This window comes from Larus michahellis, chromosome 15 (genome assembly GCF_964199755.1).
Source record: "Larus michahellis chromosome 15, bLarMic1.1, whole genome shotgun sequence".
Classification (NCBI taxonomy): domain Eukaryota; kingdom Metazoa; phylum Chordata; class Aves; order Charadriiformes; family Laridae; genus Larus; species Larus michahellis.
The window spans coordinates 540227-559961 of NC_133910.1; the positions used below are offsets into that span (position 1 = coordinate 540227).

Sequence of the window (19735 nt, forward strand, 5' to 3'; positions counted from 1 at the left end):
CATAAGAACCATTTTATTTGGAAAACAAATATACAGCTCTGGTGACAGAAGAAGTCGGTAAAGTTGTCCTGAATGGTCCCTGTTTAAGAAAACCATCTGCCACGCTAACTGCACCTGCAACAGCACCTGCAACGACAGCACCTGCAACGTGGTCTCCATCTGCGTTTCCATCTTCAATTTTATCTGCATCCGCACCGGCATCCCCAAAGATGCCTTCCTCTGAAATGGTACCTGCATCAGCAACGCTCCCTCTGTCTGCAAGGGCATCTGCAATGCTCTCTGCACTCCGGTTTTGTCTACATCTGCAGTGGCGCACGAAAGGGTATCTGGTGTGGCATCTGTCTCTCCCATGGCATCTCCGTCTGCAGTTGCATCTGAAAGACTACCTGGTTTCTGCAAGGGCGTCTGCAGCGGTATCTGTGTCTGCCACGGCCTCTACAACGGCATCTGCACCTGCAACGGAATGGGCGGTGGTATCTCTGATGGTATCAGTACGGGTGTCCCTGCCTGTATTGGTGCCGGCGTCTGTGAAGGTCTCTGTACGGTGCCTGTGTGCCCAATTGTACCTGTGTCTGCGTCTGTGCTGGCATCTGTCTGTGTCCTAAGTCTGTGCGTGGCGGGAGTTCTGCTGTCCAACAGGAGTCCAACGCCCTGTCCGTGTTGGCCTTCATGCGCGCTGCCAGGCGGGAGAACCTCCGTCCGCTGGAAGTGCCCTCCAGGCTGAAGAGGCGCTCCAGTAAGGAAAGGCAGCAGCTCTGCTGCAGCAGCCAGGCCAGCCTCTTCATCCTGCTGCACGAGAGAAACTGCTGGGCCCAGAGGCTCTCGCTGTACAGCGCTAAATCAGACAGGGCTGGGGGAAAGCAGGGCGGCGGACAAGCCAGTCGCACCTCCTGGGAGGAAAGGGAGCTGATGGAGAGGAAGGGGGCAAACAAAGCAGTGCCGCCAGGGGAAGCTGACCGCTCGAGAGGGCGCGTTGGCGCTACAGCGCCCGGGGGCCCAAGCAAAGCTGGGAACCGGCAAGAAAAGGGTTATCGCCCTCTGAGCTTCCTCGCTCTCACACCTCACCCCCACCCACTGCTCCTTCCCCTGCCCCTCGTCAGCCTCTACTCCCTGTTTGCAGCTCTCTGTCCCCAGCCACCACCAAGGCCCTGCCGCTGTCGACGCGTGCCGGCAGGCACAGCCCCGGCTGTGAGCTGCTTTTTACCCAGGGGGGAAGGAGCGTGCAGGGGGGAGGGAGTGTGGGGCTCTGTCGTTCCCCATTCCACCCGCACATCGCTCCTTAACCCCTCGGTCCTGTAAGGGCCGTGCGTCAGGTCACGTGTGGCCTCAAGCCCAGGCAGGTCTGGGACCAGGTAGGAAATGGCTCTTCCTCCCCTGGGTTCTCAGTTCTGCTCCTTACCGGCCCTTCTGCAGAAGGCAGGCTGCTCTTCTCACGTAAGCGACACAAGGCAACTTTTCCACCTGAGCCTTGACAAAGGCGCCAAGGAAGGTCTCGGGGAAGTTCCTTCTGAGCAAGCTCAAAGCCTCCCTCATCATTTTCTCTGCCAGCTGAAGGCGTTGCATACACCAGCAAACCTGCAGAGGAAAAGGGAAACACCCTGATCTGCTCGAGTCGGCCAAGAGACTGCCGGAGTCTGCCGGTGGCTTGTGATGCCAGGGATAGCCCCTGCAGCCGGGGAAAGCATCCAGCTCCATCCCCCAGGACATCCCTCCAGACCTCCCCATCTCTTTACCTCCCCTTTGAGGCTGAAGAAGGTGGCCTCTTCAAAGCAGGCTATCGCAGTGGCTTTCATCTTCCTCAGGACCTCCGCTTCGTTCAGCTTCATGAGGGCCTTTGCGCAAGCACAGAGAGAGCAGGCGAGCGTGATGCAGAGCCCATGGCCGGCCTCGTCCTCCCCTGTTGCCTCTGGCATCTGTCTTAAGAGGGCCCGTTTCTCCCCCTGCTGATGCCCGCCCCAACACAGTCACGCCGGCTCAGAGCACAGGCACCAGTGCTCCTTCAGATCCCCTCCCTGCTAATTCCCCTCCTGCTATGGGCACGGTGGCCTGTGTCTCCGTCCACAGAAGAGGCAAGCCGGAGGAAGAAGTCAGGCTCTGACCCCAGCATGTCCCTTCCAAGGCCCCGTCAAGGCATGCCCTATTGCAGCGGTGAAGTTGTCCTGCCCAGAGCCAGCTGACTGAGAGGACTCCGTGCACGGTGGGCGCTGGCGAGCGAGGCAACTCACCATGTAGCTGTTGGAGACGTGCAGGTAGGCAGCAGCACACTCCAGAAGGTAGTAAAAGGCTCGGTCGGCATCGCCCATTGCCACGTAGTGGCGAGCCAAAGGCACAAGCACCGATTCCACGATGGCTCGGCATTCACACCAGTGTGTGCCGTTGTGCTGCCTGTCGGTCTCGTCGGGCAGCTCAGTTGTCTGTTCGCCCTCTGGCAGAAGCCGCTCCGCCACACTAGTCAGAGCACCGTTCCCAGGGGAAGAAGAGAGCAAAGAATGCACAGGCATCACCTACACTGGTCTTTTGCCCCACAGAGAGGCCATCAAAAGCCCTTTGTTCAAAAGGGAGCGCGAGCCCACGGGCAGGCATGACTCCTACAGCTGCTTTGTAGCCAGGGAGAAGAAGACAAGCTGGGCTTTCTGTCACCTCCCCCAGGCAAACCACCCGGCTCCCTTGTGGTGGCTTTTCGCCTGCAGATTTTGTAGCGCTCCTCTCGAGGAACTGGAAAGCAAGGCCTGCTCCAGCGTAGTGTGACCATCACTAGGAGCCCACGGGCTTCCTCCAGCACTGTCTCACCTCCGTGGCCATCTCTTCCCAGCTCCCACCTCACAGAAAGCCTCTTCCTTAAGCTAGAGTCACAACCGGCAGGCAAATGCCAGCGCTTCCTTGGTCTCCTCTGGAGACCCCTGAGGCCCCTGCCTTTACAGAGAATCAAACCCTTGTCTGCTCACCCGGTTTCCGCCTCCGTGAAAGCCTGCTGCTCTGCGGCATCTGCAAAGAAAACAGGGGGTTAGACACCTCCTCGCCTGCCCCAGGGGAAGAGCTGCTCTCGCTCTCCCACTGGGCTTCAAGGACCCTTGCGAGGGTGCCGACACGCTGAGCAAAGTCTGCGGTGGTTGTCCTCAGCTCCTGGGCTCATCCCCGGCAGACCTCCTCCCAGCCGATCCCCAGCATACACCCCTGGGCTCCTGGAGGGCCCGGGCTGTGGAGCACGGTGCACAGCGTACCCCCAGTGGCGTGGGTCCTATCCTGCTTCAGCTCTTCTCCAGCCAGCACCAAGGCCTCCCAGCTGCATGAGTCGCCTCCGTCGGCAGGGTCCCGACAGCTGCCTCCGTCCTGGCTGCTGGTGACGGCGAAGTGGTGGAAGGCGACAAACTCCCCTTGGCCGCAGCTCCTGCATTTGTGCGCGTGCTGCTCCAGGAAGGCGGCACACTTGCCGTGCAAGGCGACTCGCTGCCTCTCGGGCCACAGCTCATACGCAGCCTTCTGCAGCAGCGGGACGCAGAAGGCCAAGACGCCAGGCTGCTGCTCCTCGGTCCTCGTGCTGGGAGAGGGCCTCTGCACACCTGCAAGGCAAAGGGCCTCGGCATCAGCCCCAGCTCAGGGCCGTCGCAGCCGGGGCACGAGAGTCATGCCTTGGCGTGCACCCTTGCCAGCCAACCAGCACTGCTGCACACCGAGCCTTGCAGCACGGGGCAAAAGGGCCCAGCTTGCCTTGCTGACGCTAGCCCAGCCCCGCGGACACAGCGCTCAGCTGCGCTCCAGGCAGGAGCTGGGCATGTCACCACCAGCCCAAGCAAGCCCCGTCCAGCACTTTCTCCCTGCTCTTGGCAAGGCAGTCCCCAGCCTCCTGAGCTTCCTCCTGCGCCACAGGGGAGTCAAAGCTGAATAAAAGCCCGTCAAGGGCCCCGGGGCAACCTGGAGAGCATCTTTGATCAGGTGGCTGGGAGAGGATGTCAGGGGCTCCACACGCCCTCCCGTGCCTGCGCTACAAGCAGCACTCGGGATGGCACTTGGTGGGAACCTCCCTCCAGCGCAAAGCTAGCGGGCTTTGAGACTGACCCGTAAGGTCTTTGAACAACCCATCGCAAAGAGCCGTGCCTGCCTGAGCCCCAGCCACCCCTCACAGCAGGGGAAGCGCACCATGCCCTGGGGAGCCCTGCCGGGACACAGCTGGGAGCTCCCTTGTCCACCTGCCCGCTACCACTTACTGCTCTCCACCTGCGAAGAGGTGGCTGGCCCCTCGGTAGGATCTTGCACATCTTCTGGCACCTCTGTGTTTTTCAGCCACCTCAGGATGTTGTCGCTCACCAGCTCGTCCAACAAGGAATTCATATGGGTCCTGAGGCCAGTGGGAAGGATGTGCAACAGGAGCTGGGTGGTAAACACCGGCCCGATGATGGCTGCAAACTTCACAACCATCCGCGTCAGCGGCTGCATCCGATCCAGCTGAGTCAGCGCAATCTCTGTCAAGAAGAAACAACACGTCTCTCTTGCCTCTTCCCCATGCTGAGGCTGGAGAGGCTGGAAAGTTTCAACCCATGAGATGGGGTAGACTTTGGCCTCCTCTCCTTGCGGCTGCACCTACTGGGCAATCGCAACCCAGGGTAGGCATCTTCAAACTGGCTCCGCTCCTGATGGAATCGCAGGCCATGAGGCCTGGGGAAAAGCCAGATGCTCAAACAAATGCTCCCCCACCGAGGGCAGGGAGGGCAGGACCCAGCAGGTATGCGCATCCCATGATGTGCCCTACCAGATCTGGAGTAGGCTTTTGCCCAACAGCACACACAGAGAACTTTCCCCACTTTTCCCCACATCACAGGTGGACACAGAGCTCCCCACAACGCTTGCCTTAACTTGGCCAGACAATACTATTCCTTTCTCTTGGTTTTCTTTTTTTTTTTTTTTTTTTTTGGACAAAGCCACTTCACAGCAGGAATACTTTAGCATGATGTCTCTTCACAGTTCATAACAAATGTCTATGGCCAGAGAGGAGGGACACTCATTGAAAGCTCCCCCATCCAGCTCCCCTGGCTACAGGAGGATTTCCATGCCGATCCGCAGAAAACAAAAAACCAAAACAAAACGAAAAAAAAGAAGAAAAAAGAGAAGGATTTGGTTTGGATTAAGTGCCTTGAGACCAGCATTAGCTGGGGAACTTAAAAAGAGAACAGCAACACAGATGCTGCGTCAAAGTTGGGACAGAGGCAAGTCAAAGCCTTTTCCCAGCAAAGTATTTGTTTTGGTGAGAAAAGGGAGCCATTTCAGTGTTGCACGGATAACCTTTTCTCTCCTACCTGCTGACGGAGAGCAGCCAGCAGGCTCACAGGAGGGGAAAGCGGCTGCCTGCAGCCCCAGGCCTGTTTCTGGTGGGACCGGAGCCGCCTTCCCAGCAGAGCCCCCACGCTGAGAGGGTGACTCTGCAGCACACGGATGCCCGGCCTCCCTCCAGCCCGTGCCCCGGGAAGGAGCCCCAGCACAGCCGACAGCCGGCAGAGCGGCGCTCGGCTCCTTACCTTTCAAGGGGATGGGCAGCGCGGTGTTCTCCAGGGTCACGCCTGGCCTGAGGAGGCAGACCCTCCCGTCATTCCGCGCCTCGGAGCTCCAGGTTGCTGCGAGGGATGAAGCCTCGGCTGCAGATGCTGGGCGGAGCAAGAGAGCACCGATAAGGCAGTTCGCAAAGCGACTCGCAGCTCGCGAGCGCTTCACGATTCACTTGGGATGGGACAAGTCGCCCCTGACATGGTCCAGTGCCTGCCCTGAATGTGGTGGTCATGAAGCAGAGCAAAACAGTTCCCACCAGTTCCCAGCCAGGGAAACTGCTGGTGCTAATGCAAGACGTGGCCTCAGTCCTGGCTCTTCCCAAGGCCGCGGCACTCTGGCTGGCATTGCTCTCTCGGATGGCATTACCACCGTTTTCTTCCGTTACCGGCACTCTTGTGGGGATTTATGGTTTGGCATTCAAGTTTCCTGGGCTCGTCCCTCACCTCAAGCTGGGGTTTGTTCTCAAGTGAGCTAGCCTTTGGCCAAGCTAAACTGCATGCCCATTGGAATGCCTAAGAAACACCACAAGCACATGTGCTTCGGAAGGATTTCCCCTGTGTTTTAGCCCCACAACCCCCGCCCCAAGAATGTAGGTCCCTCCGAGCCACCAGAACTCACTGCCCCTGCTTTGCCTGTCCCAACAGCAAGGCGCACAGGAGCCCACACCTCCGCCAGACCAAGATCTGACTCTGCCCAGAGCCATGGGGGAACAACGGGGCAAGACTCTGCTGTGGAGAACACGCCACAGCAACTCGCTAGTCGCAGCCAAGGTGCTTACTGATCAGGCTCTCCCAGTTGTCCTTTGCTTTTCCAGACTGCCTCCGGGTGCAGAACTGGAGCATGTCGTTGGCACGAAGGCAGCGCAGCAGCTCCTCGCAGTAATATGGGATCCCTGAGCTGGTTCGGATCAGGAACCTGCACAGGAGCAGACCCGTCGGGGACCAGCACAAGGAAAGTAAGGTGAAACACAGTTCAGCTGGGCGGCCAGTCACTCAGGCATACCAGGGTAGCCAGCATCTTCATCACAGCTACGCCTCACTTTGGAAAGGGATCGTCCTCCCACTGCCTTGGGATTTTGTGCCCCCTGAACCCTCCAGCCTTTGCCGAAGTCCACGGGAAAAGAATTGCGGACAATGCCCAAAGCGCAGAGCAGCGAGCCCTGCCTTTCTTCTCCTCAGGAGCCTGGAGAGGATGGACCTCTGCCCCGGGGAATCTCCCCCACAGCCCAGCCACCCAGACCAAGGCCTTTTCTGTTCACACCCAGACACAGCTGGGCTCAGGACTCTTCCTCCCTTCCTCCCTGTGCGGCAGCCAAGGCTGACACCTCCCAGGCTGGGTGTCTCGGGAGTTGCCCGCTCTCAGCGCGCACCCACCAGGGTGAGGCATAACAAGCCGCCCACGCCTGGCACTCGCTAGAGTCCGGGATGCTTCTAGCGGCCCTGCGCTCCCTTGCCTGGGGGCCTGATTCCCTACCACGGTCAGCAGAGGTTCAGGCCCTCAGGAAGAGCTCCCCTGCCTCCAACTTACCTCACCAGATCCCTGGGGATGCTGACCACTCCGAGGTCCTTGCAGACTTTCTGCATCACAACTGAAGCTTTCAGCTTGTCCAGATGAAGATAAGTGATTTTCTGGGACGTGGCGTTGTCTGCTGCGGCTTTGCGAAAGCTCTCGGTTATCTCGTAGCCTGGGGCTAAGCTCATGACCATGAAGAGGGAGACCTTCTGGAGCACGGGTGACATGATGAACCAGGAGTCAGGGTCGATGAAATGGGCATTGTCGATGACAAATATGCCAAAATCTCCTGTAAGGGTCTGAAAAAAAGCAGGTTGCTCTGAGGGGAATCCAGTGGATTCTCAGCTGTCTTGCAGGGGACGAGATTTAGCCTCCGTCTCTTGAGAGGATGCTCTGAAGTCTCTCCCCAGCCACTTTCCCGCTCGGAAGCTTACTGACTCTTTGAGACTGGAGGGTCATACCTAACATCACTTGCCCTGCAGAAGGAGGGAGCTCGGGCAAGGGAACCCAGAAGACATTGTTCCTCCTCCAGGGCACACTTTACGGGAGGAAAGTCCTCGGGTGTGTTTGTGGGGCTGCGGGGGGAAGTGGGGGGGCGAGGGCTTTCTCGGGCTCTGACAGGCCATGACCCAGGTGCGCAGTCATCCTGCCTGCTCACACCTCAGTGGTACAGAGCCCGCAGACGGCAGGGTTTTTCCTTCTCTGACCCAGGGGGAAGGAAGGAGAAATGCTCACCTTCTCCAGCACTTTCACCCGAGTCGAGTGCAATTCCAGTTGTCTTTGAGTTTCATCCATCTCGCGAACATTGTCCGAAATGGGGAACTGGCCAGAAAAGCAGAGTCAGGGAGAAACACGGCTCCGGGGCTCGGCACACCTACCCAGCACGCAAGACCGCAGAGCCCACCGTCTCTGACAGCCTCAGCACCTCACCTCTGCCCAGCACAGGGGCAGGGAGCCGCAGCGGGGACTCCACCCAGAGCCTAAAGCAAAGGCCCTCTGCTGAGGGTCTCTGCAGAGCTGGGGCTTGGGCTGAGCCGGTTCTCTGGCTGTGGGAATCGTGGGCTGGCTGGGGCAGACCCCTCGCACAGCGGTGACCTCGGCACGAGGTCAGGAACAGCCTCTCTCCAGTGCCACTTCCAGGGTGCCGAACAAGGCACCGGGCACTGCGGATGCGGCGCAGGACACCAGCCCCACAGACAGGGAGCCCCCCGGGCCCAGGCATGGCAAATGCACACTGTGACCCCCGCAATGCCCACCCCGGAGCTAAGGCACTCCCAGCAGCGTGCCCACTCAAGGTCAGACCCAGACAAGCTCAGGAGAAGGCCTTCTCAACGTCCACAGGGGCCTCTGGCTCTCACCTTGACACCGAAAATGTCATTGAGGAGGCAGTAGCTGCTCTCTTCGATTGTCCCTTGCAGCTTTGTCTTCAGCACGCGCTGCCTGTCGCCGCGCGATTCACAGTCCTGGAGGCCCAGGGCCCTGGCCATCAGCATGTGGATGGCAGAGAAGGGCTGCCTCGTGTCGATCTCCAGCAGTTCCAGGGCAACCACCCTGCGGTGCAAAAGCAAAAGGCACTGAGATTCCCCACAGCCCCAGCCTTCTAAGACAAGAGGGGCGGAGGTGCCCTTTGGGGGGAGCTCTTCAGCCCCCCATCTCCAAGCGCTTCCCACAGAAGGCCAAGCTTTTCCCTCCTCGTACGAGAAAGGGCACAGAGGGGCAGTTGCTGCCAAGCCAGCGGGAGAGCCGGGTCCAGAGCCTGTGTCTCTGCAGCGCCGGCCTAGGTCTCCCTACGTGCCCCCTGCAGAGGAACTCACGGGGCTGAGAGGCAAGAATGGAGCAAGTGGTGGGTTTGCCTTTGGGCTCCAGACCTTATCGGTCTGCCTGCCAGAGCACAGGCCCCCGTGCTCCTCCTGGGAAACACGCCGAGGGCGAGCAGGGCTTCTGAGACAGGCAGCCCTGCTGTCTCTGGGGTCTGGAGTGGGATGAAAAGCACTGAGCTTGGGCTCTTTCCTTCTATCTGCGCCTGACCCAGGGGTGAAGGAGGAAAGGCCGTGGCTCCAGAAGCCACCTCCAACTCCCCAAAGAGGCAGAGGCGGGAGCGGAGCACGCAGGTGCTCCCAGGCAGTGTCTCCAGGAGGCTCTGTCGGGAGGCTGCAGTCCAAGGGCCAGGTACCCTGGCAGAGGGGCTGGAGCGTTCCACGGCTGTCAGGGGATGGGCAGGGGCAGTGTCCCAAAGCTACAGGTGGAAAACCTGTACCTGTGGCCAGCATCCTGGCCTAGAGAGGCCAGTTCAGCAAGTAAGTGGCTCTTTCCACAGCCCATCGTGCCCTCAACCGCCAGGATGTTCCTTTGGCCTGAATCCCTATAGGCGTTCAAGCAGCTGACAAAGAGGTCAGTCTCCTGCTTCCGACCTGCGAAGACAAACCAGAGAACGAGCTGCTGGGGGCGTGCTGAAAAGCAAAGAGCCGTCCCTTTTGCGGGCACCCTCCACCGCAGCTTCCCTCCCCGCTACCACATCGGCCAGCCTGCCGGCACCCAGGCCTCCTTCCCACCTGCTCGTCCACGCTTGGGCACCTCTGCCTTCCTCAGAGCAGTCACGGGGCCACCTGCTTGCCTGCCCCGCAGCGCAGCCCCCTCGCCCTCTCCCCTATCCCACAGGCACGGAGATTCTGACGGCCCCATGCGACTCCCCGCAGCGATCCAGCACGAGACTGTAAGGGATGACTGCAGCCGGTTCAGGCAGCTGCGTCCCAAACAGACTCAAAGCATCTCCTCGCTGTGCCGTGAGCTGCACAGCACCTCCCAGTAGCTAAGGCAGCGTCGTCAGTCCCGTTCTGGTTTGGTCCGGGCTACAGTTAATTTTATTCAGCAATAGCCTGTACAGGTCTATGTTTTGTATTTGTGACCAAACACCGCTGTTGATAACACAACCATGTTTTAGTTATGGCTGAAGAGCGCCTGCGCAGCGTCGAGGCCTTTTCCATTGCTCATGCTGCCCCGCTGGCGAACAGTCTGGGGGTGCACAAGAAGCTGGGAGGCGGCACAGCCGCCACAGCCACCACAGCTGACCCCAACTGCCCAAAGGCCTATTCCAGACCATACAACGCCGTGCTCAGCAAGAAAATCCGGCGGAAAGGAGGAAGGGGGGACGTTCGGAGTGATGGCATTTGTCTTCCCAAGTCACTGTCACACGTGATGAAACCTTGCTTTCCTCGAAATGGCAAGACGCCTGCCCGCCCATGGGAAGCAGTGAATGAATGCCTGATTTTGCTTTGGGCGTGTGTGCAGCTTTTGCTTTCCCTATTAAGCTGTCTGTGTCTCAGCGCACCAGTGCTCTCACTTTAACCCTTCCGATTCTCTTCCCCATCCCACTGTGGGGAGCGAGTGGCTCTGTGGGGCTGAGCTGCCAAGCGGGGTTAACCCACAACAGGGCCCAAAACATTCGGCAAGACCCCGAGTGAATACAGGCATCCCCTGCCTCCTGACATTGCCGTGTCTTCGCCCAGATGCTGCCAAGAAAGCAGCTCTGAGGAGTACAAGGAGGAGAACCCACCGTCAAAACTCTCCATCGATTTGGCAGAAGGAAATCTCTTTCCTGACCCCAAAGACAGGGATCAGTTTAGCCCCCAGGCTGTGAGCAGCTCCACAGTTGAAAGCAACCTTCCTACCAGGTCTGGAAGACAGCAGGGAGCAGCAGGCGCCCCACCTCGTTTTCCACCCAAAGATATCAAGCAAGCAGAGACCAAGACAGGCGGCGCTTTCTTAGGGCTGCTGCAGGCAACACCATCCCTGGTAAAAGCCTCTCCCTTCCCAGCAAGGCACTAAAAGTTACCAAGGGGAAGAACCTGGGCTTCAGAAGAGCAAGGCGTTCTCCACCTACCCAGCAAGGGGACGTACTCCGACCTCTTCTTGGTAAGACCCACGCCAAAGATGCTAGAAGCAGGGGAAAAGACAACACAAGTCAATGAGACGGTGAGAAGCCAGGGGACCTAGAGAAGCAGCCTGGCGTGGTAGGGAAGGAGGTGCTCCTCGGGTACCGGCTTTTCTCTGGAGCAGGCTGTTATCCCCTGCACGCTTTCCCAGCCAAAGTTCAAGCTGACACGCTACGACAGCTTCAAGCGTAAAGAAGCCCAGCGGCCACGGTGGGACAGGAGAACATATCAAGAGTCCATCCCCAGAGGCCAAACCCAGAGAAACAGGAGAAGACACGTGAAAGAAGCCAGGGCGTGCTGTTGGCTGGGAGACAGCTTTACCACTTTGGCCAAGAACACCAAGCGTCTTTGAAAGGGGGACTTGTGTCCCTGAAGGGCTTGGGATGCCAAGCACCTGGCACCTTTGGCTCAAGTCTTCCCGCAGTCTCAAAGAGACGGCAGTGGTAACCTTCAAACCGTCCTCTAAAGGGAAGGTGAAATCCTGGCCCAGAAGAGCTGAGATTTCTGCAGGAAGACCTGAGGAAGAGTGTCCCGATGGTCCACGTTTCCCCATGGGGACCAGACTGGCCCAAAGCTTCCTGCTCGGAGCAGCTGGGACAGAAAACTCCTTGGGTCAGCATTCCCAGGGCACGTGGTGGAGCAAGCACAGCAGGGAAAGCACAGCCCAAAGCCCTTTAGACCCAGCCCACAAGGCCAGGTTGTGTCTACCAAGACAGACAAACCTTCCCCATCCCTCTGGTTTCACTCCCGCTCTCTCAGCAGCTGGAGACAGCAGGGGAGAGGGGCAAAAAGCCTGCCATGCCAGGGCTTCCGACCGTCTCAGAGGACACTCACCTCTCCTCGGTGACCCCCACGTATTGATAGACAGGGCCAGGCTGCCTGAGGCCTTTCATCTCTCTCTCCGGCAGCTCCTTGAAGTAGGAAGCGGGCAGCCGGGAGGCGGCGTAGGTCACTGCATCACAGGACACCAGCCCAGGGTAGTGCACCATCATCCGGGCAGCCAAGTTCACCTTCTGGCCAAGGACTGCCAGAGAGAGAGCACGCGTTAGAGAGAGAGAGCATGCGTCGGTGTGGCCCGTGCCGCCAGCCCCGCGGCACCCTTCCAGGCCAATACCTGTGTATTCGTGTCTCAGCGGGTGGCCAGTGACTCCGCAGAACATCGTCCCTCTGGTAACTGCCACAGACATTGTCCTGGCACACAGAGAAACAGCAGGGCTTGAGCAGCGCCCCAGGCGCAGTCCTGCCCGCCTGGCTTCATCCCTTCCCACACCTCCCCTCGGTGCCAGCCTGGGCCACCGGCTGTGCTGCCCTGCCAGCGTGGGTCTCGGGGATGTGGAGAGCTCAGGGGTGCAACATCTGCAGGTTGCAAGGGACAAGGGGCAGGGGCAGAGCACGTGCAGGGCCACAGCCCTCTTGTGAGCAAAAAGAGAGGGAAGAAGGCGCCCGCCATGTCACCGCCTGGCGATGACAGCCACTTGGGATCAGGTGGCTGGGCCCCATCCCCGTTCATGGGGCAGTGGCCCAGAAGGGCCTGCCTCTGGCCGCAGCGGCCTCTGGCCCTCACGAGGGCTCTTTCCAGCGCGGTGGCCAGCAGAGTGTGCTTGGAGGGACTCCGTCTGGCTGCCGTGGGCTGAGCCCAGGGGTTGCCTGCACCTCTCAGGGCACTGCCTCCTTCCTGCCAGGGACAAGGGAGAGCAAGCTAGAAGGCACATCTCTTTCTGTGAAGCCCCCTTGCGCCGTCCCAGGCAGCATGCACCCCGCCGACCCCCGCCACACACTCACTCTCTTTCCTCGAGCATGGTGGAGCACGAGTTGAAGATCTCCAGAGCACTCTGCAGGGCGTGAAGGCTCTCGCAGGGCAGCTTGTTTCCAGGGAGTCCCAGCACGCAGAGGAACGTGCAGCCCTGCCCAGGACAGATGTGGAACATGTTGCTACAGCGCCTAAGAGGGAGTCTCTCCCTCGCGCTCACTGCCCACCCTCTGGCGCTGGGGGAGGCCACCGTTCCCCCCCACTCACTTTATCACACAGGAGGACTTTGTTGATGTGGCCCTTGTGAGGAGAGAGGATTTCTAGCATCACCCTGCTGGCCTCCTTGAGGACGGTGCTGAGATGCACCGAGCTGGTACCTGCAGCAAGCTGCAGCTGGACAAAGATGCAGGTGACTGGCCGTAACTCAGAGAGGAGATCCATGGGCAGTCCTGCATCGAGCTGGAAGACAAGAGCACGACGGCTTCACCAGCCTGCTCTCCCGGGCTCTTACTGCCCACACCAGTACCGAGGGAGCGCAGGCGTGCTGGCGATAGCGGGTAATAGCAGAGGAAGGGATAAATCCTCCTCTCGGTGCAAAAGGGCGGGCAGGCCGCCCAGCCTGCGGCAGGCAGACGCCGAGTCATAACACAAATGACAAAGGAGAGAAGGCTGCTCCGCTAACACGCCATCTGGGGACCGGTACGGACATGAGGGGAGACCCTCAGGGATGCTCCAGGGACTTCAGGGGAATCTCCCCTTTATCCCACCGTCGTGTCCGCGGCACACCCAGAACCATAGCCACGGAAAAGACAGAGGGACAGGAGTCCTCCTCCTGCCACCCATGTCTCTCTGAGGACAACGCAGACAATGGTGCAGCACCGGTGCCCCTGGGCTCAGTTTCCCTGCATTGTCATCGCAGGGCGCATTTTCTTTGATTGGTCTGTTCCCGTAAGAGCTCCACCTCTGCAAGGCACCACTTCTTCTGCCCTCCGAAAATGCAGCCCCCAGCAGCGGTGGCCTTGCCGTACCTTCCCGAGAGCAGCGACTGGTATGTACTTCCTAAGCACATCCTTGGCGTTCAGGTCACTGGGCAAGAGAAGAGTAGGCCTCATGGCACCTGAGGAGAGAAAAGGCAGGTGGTCGCTGGGTGGACGGGACTACGAGCTGTTGCAAAGCAGGGCCTGGCCCTCGAAGTGGGGGAGAAAGAGTCTTCTGCGCTTGCTCATGTTGCCACCTCCAGATGCTGAGGGCAGAGCTCTCCCCTGGAAGGAGGAGGCGGCAGCAGCCACCGCCCTGGGAGGCCCAACAGCCTGAGTGCTAACGGACAGAGGGAAGAGGGAGGAGGTGGTTCCTCTCTGGCCCCTGAAGCAGCAAAGCCCCACCTTTCGGGACAATCACAGAGCAAGGGGAAGTGGGCACTCACCTTCCCTTTTTGAGCGGTGTCTCACTGGGTCTTGTACGAGCTTGCGTAAGGCGTCTTGGCATTCGGACCAAGGCATCGGATCCATGCCCGTCACCTGAAGACACACAGAATGAAAGCACTGCCACTGGCCTCCCCAGGACTCCCAGGGGACAGAGCCTGCCCTCCACCGTCACTGCCCAGAGAAGGGGAGAAGTAGCCCACCTGGCTGGATGGGACAGCAGTGCTTCCTCAGAAGCACCGGAGCTGGACAGCCATTCTCCAAGCATGCCCATCTCCAAGCAACCACAGCTCCATGGCCCACAGAGGACATTGCTGCTGGGGCTCAAACCCTCCCAGCGCCTCCTGACCCCTCAAAGCAAGAAAGCCCAGCCCACGGTTACCCTTGAGATGGAAGGACAAGACCTTCCCCTGCCTGCCCGCTTTCCCACCTACAACTCTCTCCACATTCATCTCCTCAGCCTTCCAACACCTCCCTCCTTCATGGCCAGGCCCAGGCCCTCAGAATGGCTCTCGAGGCCAACCCATCCACCTGCCTGCACAGCTCTTGTGCCTGCGAGATGCTTGATCCTCAGCCGGTGCTGCTCACAGAGCTCCCAGCAGGTGGCCGAGAGGACAACTTCACCTGCACCCGCAACCTCTTCAGCGTCACGAACTTCAGCCAGGCACGGGCCAAAAATGCAGAAGTGTTGCCAGCTCTCATCTCCGAAAACCGGGAGGCTCATGGTCCCTGCAGAGATCCCTGGGGAGAAGGAGAAGCAGAACTGACACAGGGAACATTTGGAACTCCACAGCCCCCAGCATCTCGGCTGCTCAGAAGCTCCTCTGAAGCCCAGCGGGGAGAGGGGCGTTACGGAGGGGTAAAGCATCCTCCCTCCTCCTCGGGGAGACGCTGACACTAGTCCCTAAAACAGGCGTCTAGAAATAGACGAACCGAGTTGACATTGAGAATGTGTTGAGTGCGCCAGGCGTCATCCCCAGCTGCCTGCCCCAGAAGCCCAGCAAACCAGAAGCACCCTGTGGCATGGCAGAGTGCCACACAGCTGCGTCTGGCACAGCGCCCGTACCTATCTTCAGTTGGATCTTCTGCCCCACATCTGTGTCACGTCTTCCGTACTTCTTCTGGATCTGCTGGCTACAGTGCAGCACCAGGCTGATGGTCCTGGCCACCTCCTGGGGTGGTGTTCTCCACAGCACCAGCACAGCATCTCCTGGGGAAAGGGAGGGAAGGTAAAGGCTCTGCCGAGACCTGACTCTCCCCGACCTACGGTCTGGTTCTGCAGAGACAGCAGAAACCAGCTGCCGTGCGGAGGAAGATGGGCTTGTGGGAGGCCATCGTCCTGGAGGACCGTGTCCTGGGCACCGGGACACCTCTCCTATCCCGGGCCAGCCACAGCAGCAGACGGCTGGCAGCGGTGACACCCCCTGTCCCGAGCGCTCCTCTGCAGCTGCAGCACTGGAGAGAGGGCACTGCTGGAGGGGTGCGTGCGTGGCCAAAGAGCTGGCTCAAGGCGCTGCACAGAGCCTCTTGAGAAGGAGCGCAGAGCAAACGGCCGCCACGGGAGTTAAATGCTACAGCTCAGTGCCCGAGGTCATCGCCCCGAGAACCTACCAGCAAACTTCAAGATGTCTCCTCCAAAAATCAGGAACTCTGTGGACAGAGGGAAGAAAAGGCAGAGTCATGTGGACACCTTCTTCCAGAAGCCACCGAGCAAGGCCCTCTGCCTGGGGGGAGCACCGGGGCAAGGGTGCACTGTGGGGCACAGCTCAGGAAAGCACCGCTCCGGCCTCTCTCCCAGGCTCACGGTGGTCACAGCCCTTGTACCCGCACAGCAGGCAGGGAGGCAGGGCCTCCAGATGCCACCAGACCTCAGAAAGGTGAAGGCTGGAAGGTACCTCTGGGGTCCATCTGGTCCAACCCCGCTGCTCAAGCCCGGCTGCACAGAGCCAGCTGACCAGGACGGTGGCTGATGGTTTCCGAATAGCTCTAAGGAGGGAGACTTCACAAGCTCCCTGGGCAACCTCTGCCAGTGCTCAGTCACCCTCACAGTCGAAAAGTGTTTCCTGATGCACAGAGGGAACCTCCTGTTCCACTCTGGGCACCACTGGGGAGAACCTGGCTCTGTCCTCTTTGGACCCTCTCTTCAGGTTGTAGGCACGTTTCTAAGGTCCCCCCCGCAAGCCTTCTCTTCTCCAGGCAAACCAGGCCCAGCTCGCTCAGACTTTCCTCATAGCACAGACGCTCCAGACCCTGGAGCACTTGCTGGATGCCCTCAGCCTGCTCTGGGCCCTGACGCAGCACTGAGACGGCTGTTCACGCCAGAGGCACCGAGGTGGCTGCTGAGAAAGTGGGTGCCTCCTCGGCCGCAGCGGGGAGCAGAAAGGACCCGCGCTGGTGCTGACCTGCCAGCAGACCCTGGCTGCGCTCGCTGTTCCTCACAGAAAGCCCCAGCCCTTCCAAGGAGGCAGGACCAGGCTGCCTCCACCCTCCACCATCACGGCCCGATGCCACACAGTCCTGCAGCACGGCTCCTACCCTCCAAAATGTTGCACAGGTACTCATTGAGCGTTTGCGCCAGCTCATCAGTGCCTCTGTCCACGCCGCTCCTCTGCACGAATTTCTCGGTCAACGCAGTGAAACCTGGAACAGGGACATCCAGAAATCAGGAAATGCCCATGTGGGCCAAAAGACCTGGCAGCAGTTTCCGCGATGCCCGGCCCGAGAGCCTGTAGGGGACACCTTCCCGTGCCAGCTCCGCACTGGTGGCAGCCGTGATGGACCGCCCAAGGTCACCCATCCTGCTCTCTGTGGGCATCCCAGCAGAAGACCTCAGCAGTGACAAGATGACCACTCTGTCTGAGGGGCTCCAAAGGGCCTGCTGTGTCCCCACATGGCTCATGTCCGTGGCTGCTCCTCCCTGCTCCCCCCACCTGAGATATCCGCAAAGAGCAGCACTCCGTGGACACTCTGAGCGGTGTCGTTGCTCCTGAGGGAGCTATCAGCAAGGAGCGAGGGGAGGAAAGCGACTGCTTTCTGCAGGTCCCTGTAGTGACGATTCCTCTCCCAGGCAGAAGCCATCGTCAGCGCCCTGTGGCACACGGGGTACCTCAGGAGAAGACGGCCGTGCCCAGCCGGGAGGAGGACGAGGACCTCACTGCACAGTGCAAGCTGCACACTGAGCCCGGGGCCTCTGTGTGGGGCGACTAGCCCTCCGCCTTCCCGGGGTGGTCACAGTCACCAGGCGGTGGCCTCCTCTGCAGGTCATCGCTTGCCCGGCAACTCACCTCACGCATCACAATCGGCTCGCAGTGACATCTTCCGTCTGTCACCGCCATTACCCGGTGTCCTGCTGTGAGCGACACAGCACTAACTTCTCTTGTAATGCTGGGGAAAACTGCACTTCTAGAACTCTCTTGTCTGAATTTGGGAAAATATGTACTTCATAGCCAGCTAGCCTATGTGGGATCAGCGGTCTCGGTGCTTTTAAGCCTTCCCAGGTGTAGAGATGAGGACTTGAGGCACTTGACGCAGGCTGGCCCACAGCATTAGTTCATACCACGAAATAATTTCATACCATGAAATAATTTCATCCTTAGAGAGAGAGCTTTTTATTTTCGTCTCCTTCTAGATACAGAAATTAATATTATTTTTCAATAGCTATCAAAAGAAGAGCTTGTTCTCTATTTCAGTGCCTCACACCCAGAGTTACAGGTTTGAACGTTTTTTAAACACTGCGACCCCCGCCCAACTTCCAGACATTTTGGGGCCGTGACCCACCTCTTTTGGGGGGAACTCAGCATAACCCGCACTTCCCCCCTCGCCTGCTCCTCCGCCGTGTGGGCCGGGGGACGGAGAGACAGGGAGAGACGAGGTGGGCGGAGGGGGAATGGTGGGGGTGGCAGAGCCGGCAGTACCTGGCCATCCCGGCCACCGCCGTCTCGCCCCAGCAGGCCTTTGCCGCCGGCCAGAGCGGCCTGGAGCATCGGCGAGCCGTCCTGGCGCCGGAGAACATGGGCCACATTCTCTCGGCACTCGCTTTCCCACCCCGCCTCCAGAGCCAAACTGCTCAAAACTCATCCCTTTCTATGGAATTTAAAAAATCACTCAGCGCTGCAACATCCCACTTCTTTTTCTTTGTTGAAAAGGAAACAGCCCCCAGGTTTTCTGCTGAAAAACTCCCAGTCCTCCCAGCTGGCAGGGCTGCCGCTGACTCCAGCCTTACTGGGAGGCCCGTCTTCGTTTCCGGAAGGCAGCCGGTTTCCCTTTGGAATCGTTAAGGGCTAGATAAAAACGTTCCTTTGAGGTTTATTTTGAAAAATACAAGCCTTGAGAAGCCCAAGGAGAATGTTCCCACACGCCTTCTGCTTTGGGGACAGGAGTTTATCGAGGCCCAGACCTGAGGATTGGTCCTTTCAAGAGAAAAACAGAACCAAAATATAGATTATTTTTCTTTCCACTGGACATGAATATTCAGCAAAAATTAAACAAAGTCATCAAAATCTGGTGACTCGGAAACAAAAAAAATCAGCCTTTTTTATAATGTTGGGAGAGACAAGATGCCTTTCTTTCCATTTCCTTCCTTCAGCTAATCAAACCCTCCATGTTCCCTCCCAAATGCCATGTTAATTTATGCAAATAAGCACCAATTAATAAAATAAACATGCAACGGGTGCTTTAAATACGACCGAGATGCCTTGCCCAGAGCAAGGACTAGTCCCTGCAGAGAGCGAGCAACCAGTGCTCCCCCAAACTGACCGTCGAGTCACAAGGTCTCTCTTGTGTCTAGAGATCCAGCCGTGGTTGCTACCCGGTCGAAGGCTGCTGTTAAAAAAACTGTGGGCACCCAGACAGAGGCCCCACGCAAACATATGGGCAGCCAGGCCTCTGGCTGCAAAGAGTGCCGGAGCCTGGCACTCGCCATGGAGGGCAGCAGAGACAACACTTGTGTAAGACGTGAACAGGTAAATGATCTGCTCATTCTGGTGGCTGAGCTGAAGGAAGAAGTGGAGAGGTTGAGGAGTATGAGAGAATGCGAGAGGGAGAGTGACTGGTGGACCCGCTCCCGGAGAGAAAGGGAAGAGGGTGAGGCCCCACACAAGTCAGAGGACCCCCTCCCCTCTCGTCACCAGGCAATAGGAGGGGATCGCAGAGACGAGGGGGAATGGAAACCGGTCCCTGCGCGGGGAAGCAGGAGAATGCCCTCCCGGCCCCTCCCACCTTCCCAGTTACCTTTGCAGAACAGATATGAAGCCCTGCAGGAGGAACTGGCTGTTGGAGAGGAGGATGATACACCCAGGCCAGGAACGTCAGAAAGACCAAGTCGCCATGGACCCAGCATCACAGTTGGCTCCAAAAGGAAAAGCAGACGGGTCATTGTGGTGGGTGACTCTCTATTGAGGGGGGTGGAGGGGCCAACATGCCGTCCAGACCCACTTCACAGGGAAGTCTGCTGCCTCCCTGGGGCACGGGTCAGGGATGCGTTAGGCAAACTTCCGGCCCTAGTAAACTCCTCTGACTACTACCCCCTCTTAGTATTTCAGGTGGGTAGTGACGAAGTGGGTAGGAGGAGCCCAAAATCGATT

The 19735-nt window shown here is 59.0% G+C and overlaps 2 protein-coding genes across 3 annotated transcripts; both read right to left on the reverse strand.

Annotated features, from left to right (window-relative positions):
• Positions 1 to 3124, reverse strand: LOC141751637 (adenylate cyclase type 10-like). 2 transcript variants are annotated; one of them, XR_012590041.1, is made up of 6 exons: positions 2226 to 3124; positions 1734 to 1832; positions 1400 to 1575; positions 567 to 789; positions 232 to 453; positions 1 to 126 (listed from the first exon to the last, which is right to left on the reverse strand). XR_012590041.1 is itself a non-coding variant. In XM_074608773.1 (5 exons), the coding sequence occupies exons 1-5, from the start codon at positions 2499 to 2501 to the stop codon at positions 436 to 438; spliced, it is 792 nt and encodes a 263-aa protein (XP_074464874.1). In that variant the 5' UTR covers positions 2502 to 3124; the 3' UTR covers positions 3 to 435. The 2 variants fall into 2 exon arrangements, 1 of the variants encoding a protein (XP_074464874.1); XM_074608773.1 differs by having other exon boundaries at positions 3 to 453.
• A 5-nt stretch (positions 3125 to 3129) lies between these two features.
• On the reverse strand, positions 3130 to 10979 carry LOC141751765 (adenylate cyclase type 10-like). Its single transcript, XM_074609130.1, has 9 exons — positions 10931 to 10979; positions 9308 to 9461; positions 8409 to 8601; positions 7786 to 7872; positions 7066 to 7349; positions 6317 to 6453; positions 5511 to 5636; positions 4206 to 4460; positions 3130 to 3560 (listed from the first exon to the last, which is right to left on the reverse strand). The coding sequence occupies exons 2-9, from the start codon at positions 9370 to 9372 to the stop codon at positions 3130 to 3132; spliced, it is 1578 nt and encodes a 525-aa protein (XP_074465231.1). The 5' UTR covers positions 9373 to 9461; positions 10931 to 10979.
• Positions 10980 to 19735: the final 8756 nt, after the last annotated feature.